Source organism: Cricetulus griseus, assembly GCF_003668045.3.
Source record: "Cricetulus griseus strain 17A/GY chromosome 1 unlocalized genomic scaffold, alternate assembly CriGri-PICRH-1.0 chr1_1, whole genome shotgun sequence".
NCBI classification, from domain to species: domain Eukaryota; kingdom Metazoa; phylum Chordata; class Mammalia; order Rodentia; family Cricetidae; genus Cricetulus; species Cricetulus griseus.
The window spans coordinates 122,338,471-122,354,530 of record NW_023276807.1 but is presented as its reverse complement, the minus strand read 5'-3'; the positions used below and the strand labels follow the sequence as shown (position 1 = coordinate 122,354,530).

Here is a 16,060-nt window from a genome sequence, read left to right as displayed (position 1 = left end):
CTTTAAATACAAGATTCAATTTACATGACAAACTCTAACTTTAAAAGCAGAGCCTTCAAGAAGAGCTTTTACTGAGGATTTTGTATTCCAAGTGATTAATCATGAACTAAGATAATACCTCATCCTTGGCAATGGCTAGCTGCATCTCAGCATTCTGTCTCTTAATATTGTAGTACTGTACTTCAACTTCATGTGTTAGCTGAAGCCATTTCTGAAGTGCATCAGGGACTGACCAGCTGCTTCTCATTTCAAACTCTTTTTCAGCCTTTTTTAGAGCCATGCGGACCTGGAAGGACAAAAGGAAGAAAAGAGGAAATAAGGAAAGACAAAAAGAAAAACAAATTATGAATTTTACAAAAATCTTTTAGAGTCGCTACATCTAAATGTACTTCTATCAAAACTAGAGCTGGCTTTAACTGCATTCTAAATTTACTAAGCAAAGCTGAAAAGTCACAGGCTAGAGAAGGGCACATGCACCCACATATAAAAAGTTGAAATACTTAGTTTGTTTTTTTTTTTTATACTTGTCAAGCTAAGAGAAATAAGGCACAGAGGAAAGACAATCATTTTTGTCACCTAACATATGAAGCAATGCCTGAAACCTAGTGGACTTTCTAGTTTTCATTTCCTGACACCCTGTCTGTTATTTCTCTTTCCACAGTCTGTTCCACCCTTTCTGTCTCATCCACTGCTCCTCATACAGCAGACAGCAAGTAGACACTAAGTATGAGTAGACTGTGTAAATTAAAGAAAATCAGTTCTGGTCAAGAATATACTTAATTTTCCTGTGAGAAAGAAACTATGCATTGCCTTCCCTGTAAGTATGAAGTATTTCTCCCACATGCCATTTAAAGGGACCAGTGAAGTAAACAACAACAAAAAGATGTCTGATGTGTTAAGTGTAATAAATGCTAAGAAAAAAAAATATCTAAAGAAAATCTCACTAACAAAGTGACAAAGAAGGAACAGAGAACCTGTTCTTAGAAGACTTACTTAAAAATCTAGATAGGGTGTAAACTAGAAGACATGAGGTGACACACAGTGGGATTGATATGTGTAACTCAAAGCCTTCCCACAAAGCCATGAGGGCACTGAGGGCACATTCCAGTTCCAGTGTCCGACCCATAACTGAGGAGTAATAGCTCTCACAAGCTAACTAAGGTAACTAAACTCTATTCCTAAACTAAACTGCAGAGGAATGTTTGATCTGAACAAACCCAACTTATTTAAATAAACTTTTCTGTTTTCCAGAATAAACTAAGAAGAGAACTATACAAACTTTTGATAAAGAAATAGAACAGCTGTTGGGCAGTGTAGAAAAATATTTTAAAACTCTAAAATTAAAAAGAAATCACAACAGGACACACAGCCCATAAATTTTTTTAAAAAAATGAAAGAGTTGGAACATGGGATTTAAAAAAAAGGCTTTTTCAGTAGAAGCAACTTCTAAGGCAACACTCACTTGGCATTGTGTAGCCTGGCATTCTGTAGCGTATATGGGACAATGTGAATTTACTAAGACCATCAGCTAAGCTGTGTGGTGTCCCTGCTAATCTCTTGGGAAGAAGAACTTGAGACCAAGCCCTGTAACATGTGGTCCTGCAGAACACCATAAAAAAGACTACAGCAGCTGGGTATCAGTGGCGCATGCCTTTAATCCCAGCACTTGGGAGGCAGAGGCAGTCAGATCTCTGTGAGTTTGAGGCCAGCCTGGTCTCCAGAGCAAGTGCCAGGATAGGCTCCAAAGCTACACAGAGAAACCCTGTCTCGAAAAAACCAAAAAGACCACAGCAAGTCTTTTCTCTCACAAGACTCTGAAACTAAAACTTCAATGTAATTTAAATGTGCAGGCTACTAAACACAGAATCTCAACACATTTCCCCCAGGTTATTCTTTATAATTCTAAAGACTTCTCTTAAAATAGTTGAATTATTTTTGCACTGAAACTATGTATTTGGGGCATAAATTGAAGCTGAGCAATGCTTAAATTGTTAAATAACGTCTCAAACCTGTGAAATTTATGACTATCCCATATTAGCAACTGTTCAACAGCTGTTATTCATAACTTTGATATTTGATTGAAATCTTAACCCTTAGTTGGAGTTACATTGTTATCTATGATGATGGTCAAAGTCAAATCAGCTAACAGCTTCTGCAAATGAATTACAGATCTGAAAACTATTTATATAACTCTACTACATTCAAAACAAAAGAGCAATAAGTAGAAACATGCCAGAAATAAATAGCCCACACACCCAAATCTGGCTTCTAGACCTGATTTGTCTGTATAAACCCATGAAGATTTTAGCAGATCCACACTTCTGAGGCTCACTTTCTGAGACTTAAGATTTTTAGGAGCAAAACCATTATGTGAAAACTATTTTAATTACATAAAATATAAAGGGGTAATAGTAATTAGCCAAAAGTCTTCATTAAGGAAAATAATACCATATGATCATTTTTTGAAGTATCTCCACTAAGGAAAAATACATTTTAAACTATACGGAATTAAATGTAGGGAAACATAAGGATATACATGCATTAATTTTATGAAGCATTGAACAGAAGTACAGGAAAGTACAGATTCAGAATAGGATATACAAAATCTTGGCTTTGTTGAATAACAGTTGTGCAGAAACAAGGCAGAAGTTACTTAACTTCCCTACTATAACCTTCTCTATGCAGCACAGCACAAGGGTTAGTGTTCAGAGCCAGTCACTGACAGCATAAACTTCTATACTCTAAAGGCAGTGTTTCTTATCAATTAGATCATGTTGGGCAGATCTAAAAGACCTGCTCTTCTTTAAGTCATCTTTGACTTAGGATGACATGAGGATTGTGTTTATACTGGTACAAATGGTATATCATATTTCAGTGACCTTAGAGTCTACAGAGGTATGCAAAACTCCCTGCACCAAAACCAGAGACAAATGAGAGGCACACTTGTCAAACACTATTCTTAAGGCAACTAATGTTCACTCAGGGAAAAAGACACATTTTCTTTAGTGGCCACTGGTAAGCTCATGCGTCTATAAATACTCCCTCATCAAGTACTCTATAAAGGAACCAAATAAAACCCATGGGGTCATCAAAATAAATAAGTAAAAAGACAAGAAAGCAGAAGGACTTTATGGGAAGAAGTGATCAGCAGGAGAGGAACAGAAGATGGCAACTGAGGAGAAATGTGACAAAAATACATCATAGATGTATGAGAATGCCATAAAGAAACCTACTGTTGAGTGTAATTAACATATGCTAATAAAAAGAAAAACTATTATTAGTTCTTTTGGATTATTTTTTTCTTATAGGCAAAGTTAATTAGCTGACAAGCTTTTAGTAGTCCTGGAGCAAGTCAAATATCAGACATCTTGGTGGAATCAGCCTGGGGTTTGCACAAGAACCTGAAGGGCATACCCAGTTCTTGGATACAGTATAACTTCAGCTAGGCCTTTACTGTTAACTTCTTGACTCTTTCCTATATCCTATACAGAAAAGGTTTGGCAGGAAGCTGAACATAACTACAAAATAGGCCTAAGAGACAATTTTAATAGTTTTTAAAGTATATTTTAATGAGCTTTCTTATATAAAAACTTGCAAATAAATAAAAATATTACATACCAAAATTAACCAGACCCAAACTTAATGAACTTAAGTCAAAGGGAAGAGATTTAAAATGGTTTTTCAGGAGAGCTATGTAGTCAATGACAACAAAAAAGTCAGAGTTCAGTCAGTCAAATTCTCCAAAAGGACACTTCTCTTAGAAGAAAAGTGATGTTCAATGTACACTTACTCATAGATTCTATTAAAATGTAGCAAATAATTCTCATCTTGTACTTGGCAATCAAGTGAGAGGCAGCAGCATACAAACAGTACACCAAGTAGGAGGCAGAATACTAGGTTCTTATCCCTGTTGTGTAATTGACTAATTCTGAACAAGTATCCCAATTCTTATTTCATTTTTCAGTTTCTCAGTCAATAAATGGCCAAGTCAGAAAAATGAGATGGCATTATAAACACAGATGTAGTAATTCGTCTCTGCATGTCTTAGTTTAGGGTTCCCATTACTGTGAAGAGATACCATGACCATGGCAACTCTTATAAAGGAAAACATTCAGTTGGGGTGGCTTACAGTTTGAGAGGTTTAGTCCATTATCACCACAGTGGTACATGGTGGCATGCAGGCAGACATGGTGATGGAGAAGGAGATGAGAATTCTACATCTTGATCCATAGGTAACAGGGAATGAACTGTCTCATTGGGTGTAGCTTGAACACAATAGACCTCAAAGTCCATCCCCACAGTATTACACTTGCTCCAATAAAGCCACGCCTACTAACAGTGACACTAGGAGCTTATGGGGGCCAATTACATTCAAACAACCACACTGCAGGAACAGGAAATTGATAGACATGCATGCCAGGAGATTTTTCTACAATCCTCTTCTCCAGAGCACTGTGAAGTGTCTGAAAGCCTACTCCATCCTATTCTGAGTAGCTGAGTGGAGGAAGCAGACATCGGGAAGGACACTTTATAGATAACTTGGAAGATTTAGCAGACTGTGTTCTAAAGCCACCTAACACGTTTCAAATGAATGACTAATAGAAATCCTTAACATCTGCAGCCTTTGGCTTTACAGAAGCCCAAAACTAAATGTCCTTTCTCTTCCTAGGTGGCATTCGAAACTCAAACTTAACTACAGACACTAAATAAACACCTCAAGTGAACTCTAGGCAACAAACCTAGCATGACATAATGTTGCATGGAAGAAACAGGCTGGCAACTCAACCTTTCATTACTATGTCATTATTTTTAAAATATGAATTTATCAATGCTGAAAGAAATTTTTATTAGCTGAGGATCAGTATACAATGAAAATAGATACAGAAGATGGAACAAAAGAGAAGAAAAGGGAAGTACTGGCTCTGCTCCTCTGAGTAGCAACAGGAACACTGCCTTAGGAATGGTACCTGCTCCAGCTCCTGCTCTGCATATTGGCGTCGGCTCAGCTCGCACTCTGCGCCTTCCCTCAGCTCTCTCAGCCGACAGGCCTCCTCCTTGGCATAGTTGATTTCATCCATCATTTTTCGCTCTAGATTTTGCTTTTCTACAGCAACAGTTCTGTTTTCTTCCTGTGCCTTTTCAAGTCTTAGAGAACAAAAACTTGTTTAAAAATTCCTCACATAAGCACCCAAAATTTTCTCTTTTGTGAAAAAAAATTGTTTCAAACAATATATACTTCTAAAAATGAAAATTGTAATAGTATTTCTATTCATCTTAAATTAAGGTAAATATCAGGCAACCTAATATTTGGCTATTTTCTGATATTTTGGGCTCAAAAGACAAAGATTGCAGAAAACAGTCCCTATAAAGATCCAGAAACTTACAAATATTTAAATATATCTGAAAGTAAAACTCAACTCCATTCTATATATATTATCTGATTTGCTTCCTCTGATCTTCTACACATTTATTCCCAAGTTTTAAACCTCTGAAAATACAAAATGAAATGAGCATTTATACCTAATGTGAACACTAACCTAAAGAAAGTGTTTACATATACACTCAGGTAACATTTTCACACAACATATTTGCTTATGCGAATAACAAGAATTAAGACTAGTTTTAGTAATTAATTTTGTCTTATTTTGGCTTTTTGAGACAAGTTCTTTTCTAGCACAATCTGACCTTAAAGTCACTAGCTATACAGTCAAAGATGACCCCGATGTCATCATCCTAGTTCTACCTCGTAAGTGCTAGATTCCCCAGCATGAGCAACCATGCCCAAGGTGAGCGAGATGCTTTAGTTACCTCTCTTGTAAGTCCATGAGACTTTGCTCTGCAGTTTGTAGACTCTCTAGGTCCTTCATCATTTTTGCAACATGTTCCTTTGATGTCTTATTTTGTGTATAAGCAAACCAACACCCTCCAACACCAATTACAATGGAAACTGTGAGAATAAAATCCTTCATCCAGTTATGAGGTGGGCCTACAAGGGAAAAAATGCAGACAGTTCAATTAATTTGAGTGTAACATAATGTAATATACAAAAGGGAAGACATACAGAGCAAAGAAAAGTAAACATCTCCTTCCCCCAAATAAAGATTCTGGCCTTATAAAATCAAAACTTTTTCCAACAATCAGTATGCTTATTTTCCAACCATCAGTACGCTAACTAGTATATGGGACCTGCAGAAACACAGAGAAAAATGTACATGGCCACAGAAAGGCAAAGAAAAACATACATGGCCACATCAGCCCCATTTCCAATGCCATGCTACTGGGAGAAGCCCCCGAAGAGTAGTAAGGCCTGTGACTTGCTTCCATTTCCTTTAGTCAGGCCAGGTCACTATCACTGAGACACAAACTGGATAAACAATCATTCACAAAAAGGCATTTCCCCAAGAATGTAGTTATAAAATAAATTATGCTCATCAGTGGTTCATCGTGTTGGGGGATATAATACCCCTCTCCCAGGAGACATGACAATATTTTGTTAACCCACAGGGAAGTGTGGGATTAACTGTACCTTGTACAAGGTGTACCTCAAGAGTAGAGGCCAGGAATACCTGAGCACCCTACAACCAATAGGAAAGCCTCTCCCCCCTACCCTCTGCTAGTAACAAAGATTATCCACTACTCCTCCATGTACACAGCTGAGAAGTCCTGGGTATACATAGCTAGTAGCTAGTAATGTGGGTCAAGTGGCCATTTGTTTGAGATACAGGGATTAGGAAGAGGGAAAGTGCAGGATCATTCTTCCCTAGCCTACCAAGGTATGATATCAACCCAGCACTGCAATATGAGGTAAAAGGCACCAGGACTACTGTCTTCAGAATATAAAACCCTCTACTCAAGTATCATTTTAGCCTTGCCCTGACTGTCAATATACAATTTTCAGAGACTAATTAGGAGAGAGATATATGATTTCTAATAAAAATAATGCAGTGTTTTAATACTCCAAGTAAATGTAATTTATAGTGCTAAATTTCCTGTCCTAGCTAGTTTTGTGTCAACCTGACACAAGCTTAAGCTTAAGTCATCTGACAGGAGGGAACCTCAATTGAGAAAATGCCTCCACAAGATTGGGCTATATGCAAGTCTGTAGAGCATGTTCTTAATTATTGATTGATGTGGGAGCACCCAGTCTATTGTGGGTAGGGTCACCCTGGGCTGGTGGACCTAAGTTCTATAAGAAAGCAGGATGAGAAAGCCATAAAGAGCAAGCCAGTAAGCAGCTCCAGGCTCCTGTCCTGTTTCAGTCCCTGTCCCGACTTCCTTCAGTGATGAACAGTGATATGGAAGTCCAAGCTGAATAAATCCTTTCCTCCCAAAGTTGCTTTGGTCATGGTATTTCATCACAGCAACAGTAACCCTAACTAAGACACTGCCTAACACTTAGTGCTCCTGCCACAAGACATTCTCCATGCTTCCTGTGGATGAATTCCATAGAAATCTCAAGTTGCTACTAAGTCCAGGGTACATCTGTGTTTGTCTCTATGTATCCATGTTTGTCTCTATGTATCTGTGTTTGTCTCAGTGTTCCATATTTCCAGAGCACACACCCTCACCTGCCATGCAAGACATGCACTGCAGGCAGCTATAGTCTCAAAGGGGACTGCTTAGATTTCTGCTTCCAACAACTGAGAGGTTCAACTCAGGATTCCTTTAGACCATGAGCCCTATTCTCTGCCTGAAATAGAATCTCCAGAAATAACAATATGCAGATTGACCAGTCCCAAATTCTAAAGCATTACACACTAGAGAGTAGTTAAGTGAAAACTCTTTTAAAATATATCTTTTTATTTGATAACATTAGTTTGTTATGAAATCTAGTTTGGGCATTACTATGGTACTTGTTCAGTCAAATGATAATTCTAAGACAAACATATTTAAAATGTAATATACCATTACTTTCTTAGCTGGTCTGCTTATTAAAATGTATGTTTAACAATACTATTTGAAAACAATTTCATAATGCTACATTCTCTGGATTATGAAGCACCTTGTTCCCAGATAAATACAGGAAACATTTCCAACTAAATGGCATGTAGACAAAATTCTCTACCTTTAATCCCTGTTTCACTAATTGGCTTCTGGGGGAAAAATTTTTTTTCACACAAAACAATCACATAGTGTATTCAGTCAAGGACTTAGGGCAAGGAGCAAAGTTCAGAGGTCCTGGGCATTTTCAGCAGGGCTCTACTTCCTCTATTGTAATGCCCACCAGCTCACAAAGAGGAATTCTGGCTGTTTCACCATCTGCTTACTTAGCTCTAGCCAAAACAGAATCATAATCAAAGTCAGGTGATTGCTGAGCCATTGCTTTCAGCCTTCAATAGAAGAGCCCACCTCAATCAGTATCGCAGGTGCACTTCCTAATCTGTATTCTGTAAAAGCCAGAGTCCCTGTATAATTTTGATATTCCTTTTAGGATTTTGAAACACTAAAACACAGTATTCTAAAATATATACTGTTCAAAAACTTCCTCCAAAAGCTTTTGGAAATTTTATATTAAATAAACATATTAAACTTCTCTTATGGGGGAAAAATATTCCCGCCCAGGTTAAAAACATTTAAATAAAAATATGAAGTAACTGTTTCTGACACATTCCTTTCCAAACCAATCAAATAACAGTGTCTACTTGGTGTTCCTACTATAATTATGTTCCTTCTAAAGCTTCGAGAGCATCTTTGTCTCTGATCTATGTCTTCAAAGTTCTTTTCCTGGTGGTTAGGGACACTGTTAGGGCTTACTACCAGTGCCATCAGGAACAGTTAAACTGCCATGTTCTTCAGCATGAACATCCAGCCAAATTAACACCAACAGTCACAACAAAACAACTTTTTAAATCTAAAATTCTGAATTATCAGCTAGTCGGTTTTGCAGCTTTTTACATTAGTAAGTAGTTTTGGAAATTCATGTTTTTATGGCAGAGAAGCTCATCCTATAAGCCGTACTTCCTTAAGAGTTAGCAAGTGGTCTGCGCCTCTCCATTCGGTTTTCCTCAACAACACAGGGTTGGGTAGACTATGCTACTGATTCACACTGAATGAAAGAGATACTAACGTGTCAGAGGACCAAACAAAACCACATCTAGTGCTTTGAGTTGAAGTTTCTGTCTGTGACTCCGGTCGCTGATTTTCAACTGGGAAATCATAAATGAAGTTTCATGAACTGCTATCCTGTACATAGAAAAAAAAGTTTACATGTAGTAAACAAAGTATTTCTAATATATACATTTCATATGTAAATATGAATATTTATATACATGTTCATATATAAATATGAACAACAAATTTATTACTTCACATACTGGTGATCACTATTGAGAGCTCATCTGTATTAAAGCACACCACTTTAGAAACTCTTTCATAAAACTTAGCTACTGAAAGCCTTCCTTAGGCTAATAACTTGTTTCTATATTGTTGAGCTGTTGTTTTCTAAAGTTACTTACTTTCTATTATAACTTACTATAATTGAAAAATTTAAAAAACTGAAAGTATTTTATAATAATTAACTAATGTCAGCATTTTCACAAAGAAAAATAAAATAGTTAAGGGACTTACTAATCATCTTTAGCAGATTTTAAAACAGTTCTTACTTTAGAAGCTTTTAGTTAGCAGTAGCTGAAAAAGCTCTCATTACATTCTTAGTGTTTAATGTTTAAAATGAACAAAGCATGCTGAAAACCCAAAAGGAAGGTAAGAAGTCTTGGGCAGGTTTGAGGGATGGAGGAATTCATGTAACATGAAGTTCTTGGGTAAGTTAGGAGGTAAACACAATAGAATACTCAGAAGCTTGGGGACCAGCTAACTGGGTATGTGCAAACACAAATAACAAAGAGGCCCTGTCTCAAGCAAGGTGGAAGGTACAGGTCACCATCTGAGATTGTCCTCTAACTTCCACACACATGCTCTGCCATCTACACGTACTCACTCTCATGCCACAAACACACATACATACTATATACGCATGCACAAAGAATCCAACTATAATAAAATAAGATAATAAAGTATTTAAAACAGATACAGTTATAGTGTATCCTTTATACCTTCAGCCCCAGAATTACCCTGTAGGTTCAGAATTGAAAAGTGGTATTATCTAAAATATACTTCTCAATGAATGTAAACCCCCCCCCAAACCCCGGAATAACTACTGACCTGGGAAGTGTTGTTCCCTTTACATTATTATCCCTAAAATTCTTCTCATATTGTGGGAGTTCAACAAATTCTATCAACCACTGCAAGGTATCCTCAAGTGTCCAATTATGAACTGCAAAACAAAAAGAAGGTATATCTTAAAGTGCACCATTTTCAAAATTAAAATCTGCACACAGCTATATAACTTTAGAGGAAGCAAGGATGGGAGATTAAATTTTCAATTATATTCAATAAACAGTACTAAAATAGTATCTAGCACTCTATGGTAAACTGAAAATAATGAAACCCACACCTGCTTTCCTAAAGACATAGAATCAAAAAAAAAAAAAAACCACACATAAAAACAATAAAGACAAATAGCAGTCAAACTAATTCTAAAATAAGCATCAATAATCTATTTCCCTGGGTGCAGATAACTTACCAGATACAGATTTGATTGACACATCACCTACCCCATCAGAACCAGGTCCAGCCTAAGCATGGCAACATATGGTAGTGAACAAGATGAGGGAAATGTTTGTCCCTGTGAATGCTAAAGGCCTTGAACAAGTATTCAAGTGAAGCAACTTAGAAATAAAGGGAAGGGGGAAGGAAAAATTTAAATCATGTTAGTCATTAAGGAAAATGGGAAAGGGGGAAATCTCTCTCTCTCTCTCTCTCTCTCTCTCTTTCTCTCTCTCTCTCTCTCTGTCACACACACACACACACACACACACACACACACACACTGGGGGGGGCAGGACTAGGGGAGAGGCCCTCTGAGGTGACTATATCAACTAATACCTAAAATAAAAACCCACAGAAGTCTGAAGATCTGAGATAAAAAATATCCCAACCAGAGAGGAACACTAACATTAAAGTCTTCCTGAATAGATAAATAATCCTGCTGGGTTTTTGGTTTTTGTTTTGTTCTGATTTGTTCTGTTTTTGTGTGTGTGAGTGTGTTGTTGTTGTTATTTGAGAAACAGGCAGAAAGTCGGAAGAGACCACACTAGGAAAGACTAGATTTGACCACAGAATCTTACTCTGCACCACTTTGAAAGTAACAACTAAGAGCAGAGATATAAAGAAAGCAATGAGAATCAAGCCAGAGGCGTTTGTCTGCCTGCAGTGTGTAATGGGCTACAATGAGTTTATTCAAGAGAAGGCTGTGAGTGTGCTTGAAAAATGGAGTGTTGCATACTGAGGATTTGAGGAAACCGGAGTGTTTACAGACCACACAAGAGGGCAAATGGGGCTGAAGGCAACAAGGAAGCACTGAACACAGTACTGTGAATCCATCTGTGCACGCAAGATCTAGGAAAAGAGCATTCTCATAAATATAGAAAATTCTGAATTCACATTTGCATGCCATGTTTTTACAGTCTGCCTTTTTCAATATGTGATCTTTATAGAAAGAAACTTGAACAAATCACAATTACTAATAAAAACTTTATTTTAAAATTGTATGTGCCAAGTGGCAATTTTATACTGAGACAAAGCTGTTTCTCGTGTTCTCTTTTTGATAGAGCTCTGTCACAATGTCTGAATATGGGCCTGAGGCTGCTGGATCCATGAAGCCAAACAAACGAGGCTACCAGCCAGGAGCTCAGGACTGGATGCCTCCCGCTGAATCTAATCCAGTCAAAGTAGGTTTTTACACGAAGGGTTCTTCCTTCTGAGATGACTACATGGAGAACTGCCCCCATCTGACTGCCAAGAAACCCACAGCACAGCTGCACTGCACACACCCACACAAACTCTCAGCAAGGAAAACAGGAGAAGACTGTCTCTGGCTTTTGGGTTTTCAATAGTAAAAGACCCGATCTAAGCAATCCAGCACATCAAATACTGCCCCAATTTTCAAGGAGACCAGATTCAAAGAAGAAAATCAAATAAAAACAGTACAAAACTGCCCAGTCCTGAGTAGACAGTTGTGGTAGTTTTAAAATAACTTTGTAAAATTAGTTTCTTTTGAAATATATCTTTAAAACAACACAATCCTAACACAAGACAGAATTACTAGAGGAAGAAAACTCACTCTTCCCTTGCTATCTGAGATCCTTGAAGACGCCTTGCAAATACCTTTTCTTTTCTTCTCATGACCAGGAGCTTCCTCTGCTCCAAAGACCTCTGCCTATCTTTCAGTCCTTAGAGCAATGCATTGTTATCCATTTATCCTACCATCTCCTGTATTTTATTGAACCTTCCTTTCTTAGCTAAAACTCCAACTCTTCATAAATCATTCTGGAATTTAACTAATTACAGTTATATATAAGAAAGGGAATTCTTTTAGTATCTCCTTATTCCACTAAAGGATATGTAAGTTCCTTGCTGACCATTCTATGCTAGGCATTCACGCACAAATTATTTGTTGGGTGCTACATAATAAATGAAATAGATCAGACTTAAAGGCTAAGTACTATAAAATCTATTCACATTGCAATGAGGAAATTAACTTGTTTGCCTAAGAAATCCTTAGTATCAAAGAACTATCTGAGGCTACCCCGTCCCTTCTGCCCACCTGTAACTGAGCTTCTTCATGTTGCACAGCTGAGCTGCACCTACACCAGAGGGCAGCAGGGAAGGACACAACATTTTTAAAAATGTAGTTAGAAATTCATTCAGTTTGGAATTGCTAACAAAGTATTTTTGCCCAAAACTGTGGCAAGTGTTATCGGTTGATGTTTCAGTAATTTTTACAACTAGTTCCAACACTAATCAAGAGAACTCTGGGATGGAAAGATACTTACGTCAGGCTGCACTGTACAGTCAGTGTCATCACAGCTGGTCTCTTTAACTCAGGTTCAGTTTTTAAATAAGCAGACTAAAACCCTGTCTTTATGACTCCATTATAACATAAGAGGACTGCTGTCTGAAGCTCCACAAACTAAACAGTCAACCTAGAACACTTCATTACAGACTACTGACAGAGAAAATCAAATTCTAAAAACAGCCAGGACACCAATAAAAACAGTTGCTAACATTAACAATTTACTACATACCAGATTTATGAATGTTATTTCACAGGGACACTGCAGCAACTGTGAAATGAGCACTTTTATTCTCATGCTGAGCCTACACTTTTCTCAAGATAAAACTCTTAATTAGTTTTAACAAATTAGTAAATGGACACAGTAGGTTTCAGACCAAGCTGTTTCTAGAACTGCTGATCACTGGGCAGCAGCATAACCTATGACCCTCACGATCTGCAGCTTTTTAAATGTACAGTATGTCCTTGTATCCCCTGCCACTCTTCAACTCAGAATAGCTTTCCTTTTTTCCATCTGCCTGCCTTGTCCTTACTCTTTATGACTCAAACTAGGAATGCCTTCCTCCAGACATTTTTTTAAATTTATTTATTAGTTCTAGTTAGGGAACCCATTTCAATATTACAGCTACCCTCTTTTGTGATCTTTCATCACATATGGATCTACCATGAGACTAACCAAACATACATGTAATTGTCCTCAACCAACTTGCTCTCTGGATGAGGAGTGTTAGGAGAACAGGAACTTACTCTTTTTTTTTTTAAGTGGTTTGCATTATTTATTGTGTGTGTACACGTATGCAAATAAGTGTACTTGTGTGTATTTTAAGTATGGACATAAAGAACAATTTTCAAAAGTCAGTTACCTCCTTCCACCTGTGGCTTTTAGGAATCAAACTCAGATTTGGCAGCAATTCCCTTTACCTGCTGAGCCATCTTGTTAGCCCAGAAACTTATCCTTTTATTAAAATGTTATTCCTTTAATTAAGGAATTTTGTTTTAATATACAGTTACACATCCATTTTCATTTGTACCCTAGATCTAGAGTGAAATGTAGCTGTTATCTCCATATTCTATAAACAGACATCTGGCCAAGTGATCACACATATTGTCATACATGTCTATCAACTGACAAGTGTGAAACATGCTCACTGTTGTAGAATATTATTTTAACTATATAAAGAAGTGTTACATTTGTTTATGCTGTAGAATATTACCTTAACTGTGTAAAGGTGTGTTACTTTTGTTTATGCTCCATTTGTTTAATTATGTTAAGAGGTGCTGCATTTGTTTCACCTTGCCTGCCTAAGATACTTGATTGGTCTAATAAAGAGCTGAACAGCCAATAGGTCGGACTAACAGGCAGAGAGAATACATAGGAGGAGAAATCTAGGCTCAAAAAAGAAGAATGAGGAGGAATGAAATGAGGAGGAGAACAAGGGAGACACCAGGGGCAAGAAGACCAGACAGACAGACAGACAGACAGACAGACAGACAGACACAGAGAAGCAGTGAAAGTAATATATACAGAAGTAAGAAAGGTAATTAGCCCTGAGGCAAAAGGTAAAGAGAAACAGGTTAATGCAAGTTAAAAGAGCTAGCCAGAAACCTGCCTAAGCTAAAAAAGCACACAAGTGTAGAATGTTATCAACAAGTAATCTACTACAAGCACTTGCCTCAGTGGACTTGTGGATCTCCATGAGATGTCAGGTATACATGGGGTTACTGAAATTGGAGGTGGTAATATAAAGGCTCAATAGAGTTATATGAATTTTTCATGATAGAAGATATGCCTGTGCATGGGAAGAGACACTTTAACAACCTGAAAGAAATAATATTTCAAAGAGTCTCTCTCTCTCTCTCTCTCTCTCTCTCTCTCTCTCTCTCTCTCTCTCTCTCTCTCTCTCTCTCTCTGTTTTTGTGTGTGTGTGTGTGTGTGTGTGTGTGTTTCTGTCCTGGAACTTGCTATGTAGATCAGGCTGGCCTCATACTCAGAGATTCATGTGTCTCTGCCTCCTGAGTGCTGGGATTAAAGGTGAGCACCACCAAACTTGCTGAGAGCTCTGAAGAGCAAGAGTAGTAGGAAAAAGGATGGTGAGTAGAACCAGAACTTCAGGAAAGGTGGAGCTCTGATATAGCATTTGGATGGGCAGACATCTGGAGATTTAAAAAACAACTTTTTTTGCTAACAGGGCAATTTCTGTAGTTCCTCAGTTTGAAAAAAGAAAATTGTGTTGCTTCCATCACCTCCCATTCTCTACTTGCCAGGCCTACCACAATGTAGCTATTCTGGAACAGCACATGAAAAAGATGAAAAGTAGGCCTAAGAAGTCAAAGCTTTTTGAAAGCAGTAGGGCTCAAGAAATGAAAGTTAAGAGATAGGAAGGGGCAGATACACATCAACAGAAGCCACTTACAGCCCCCACTAAAACTGCCTTCTAAGAAAGACATGAACAATGCATAGGGACACAGCCAGACATACAACTAGATTAGAACTGGATGAAATGCTGGCAGAGATCTCTGCCCCTGAATCCCTAGGGTGCTTACTGTTTCTACAAAATGGCACAGCATATGAAGTGTCTTATTTTGAAAACTATCCAACATCTCATGGCATACCATATTGTGAGCTTCCATACTACACAAGATACTATTACATACCAACATAAAATTATCATTTAAGTATTCAATGGGTATAAAATTCTTCTTTGAAAAGAACCAGTTTTAGTTTGAATTGTCTACTTATGACCCAGGAATTGTAATAAAAATAAACAATACTACTTTCAGAGTATCTCATCTCAAAGCAGCATTAAAGAATGCATGCTTCTAGAAAGGATCTGAAAGATGTAGAACATAATAGAGGCATCAATTTATAGTTGTTGGTTGAAAGGAGTATAAAGAAGAGGGTTTTGTGCCCCGGCTTAAGCACACCTGATAAAAATCAGTGTGGTGTAAAATCAAAACTTTAAAAGAATAAACTATACAAATGTCTTGCTCCTTTAATCCATAAAAGGCAATCTTACAAAGCCAGTGCAGTCAGTACACTTAGCCACACTTACATTAAATTAGAGGCCTAAAAACAGTTTACTGAATACAAATTTAAGTTAAATTTTAGTTAATGCTGGTCCTCCAAATGTTAAAGATGCTCATAAA

General features: G+C 37.4%; 1 protein-coding gene across 1 annotated transcript in view; it reads right to left on the bottom strand.

The window, feature by feature from the left end:
• The window catches only part of Stim2 (stromal interaction molecule 2), a 128,109-nt gene that overhangs the window by 13,307 nt on the left and 98,742 nt on the right, over nt 1–16,060 (bottom strand). Inside the window, 5 exon segments of the mRNA XM_027386938.2 lie at nt 119–286; nt 4,968–5,145; nt 5,809–5,986; nt 9,068–9,183; nt 10,162–10,273. Coding sequence (XP_027242739.1) covers nt 119–286; nt 4,968–5,145; nt 5,809–5,986; nt 9,068–9,183; nt 10,162–10,273 — 752 coding nt within the window.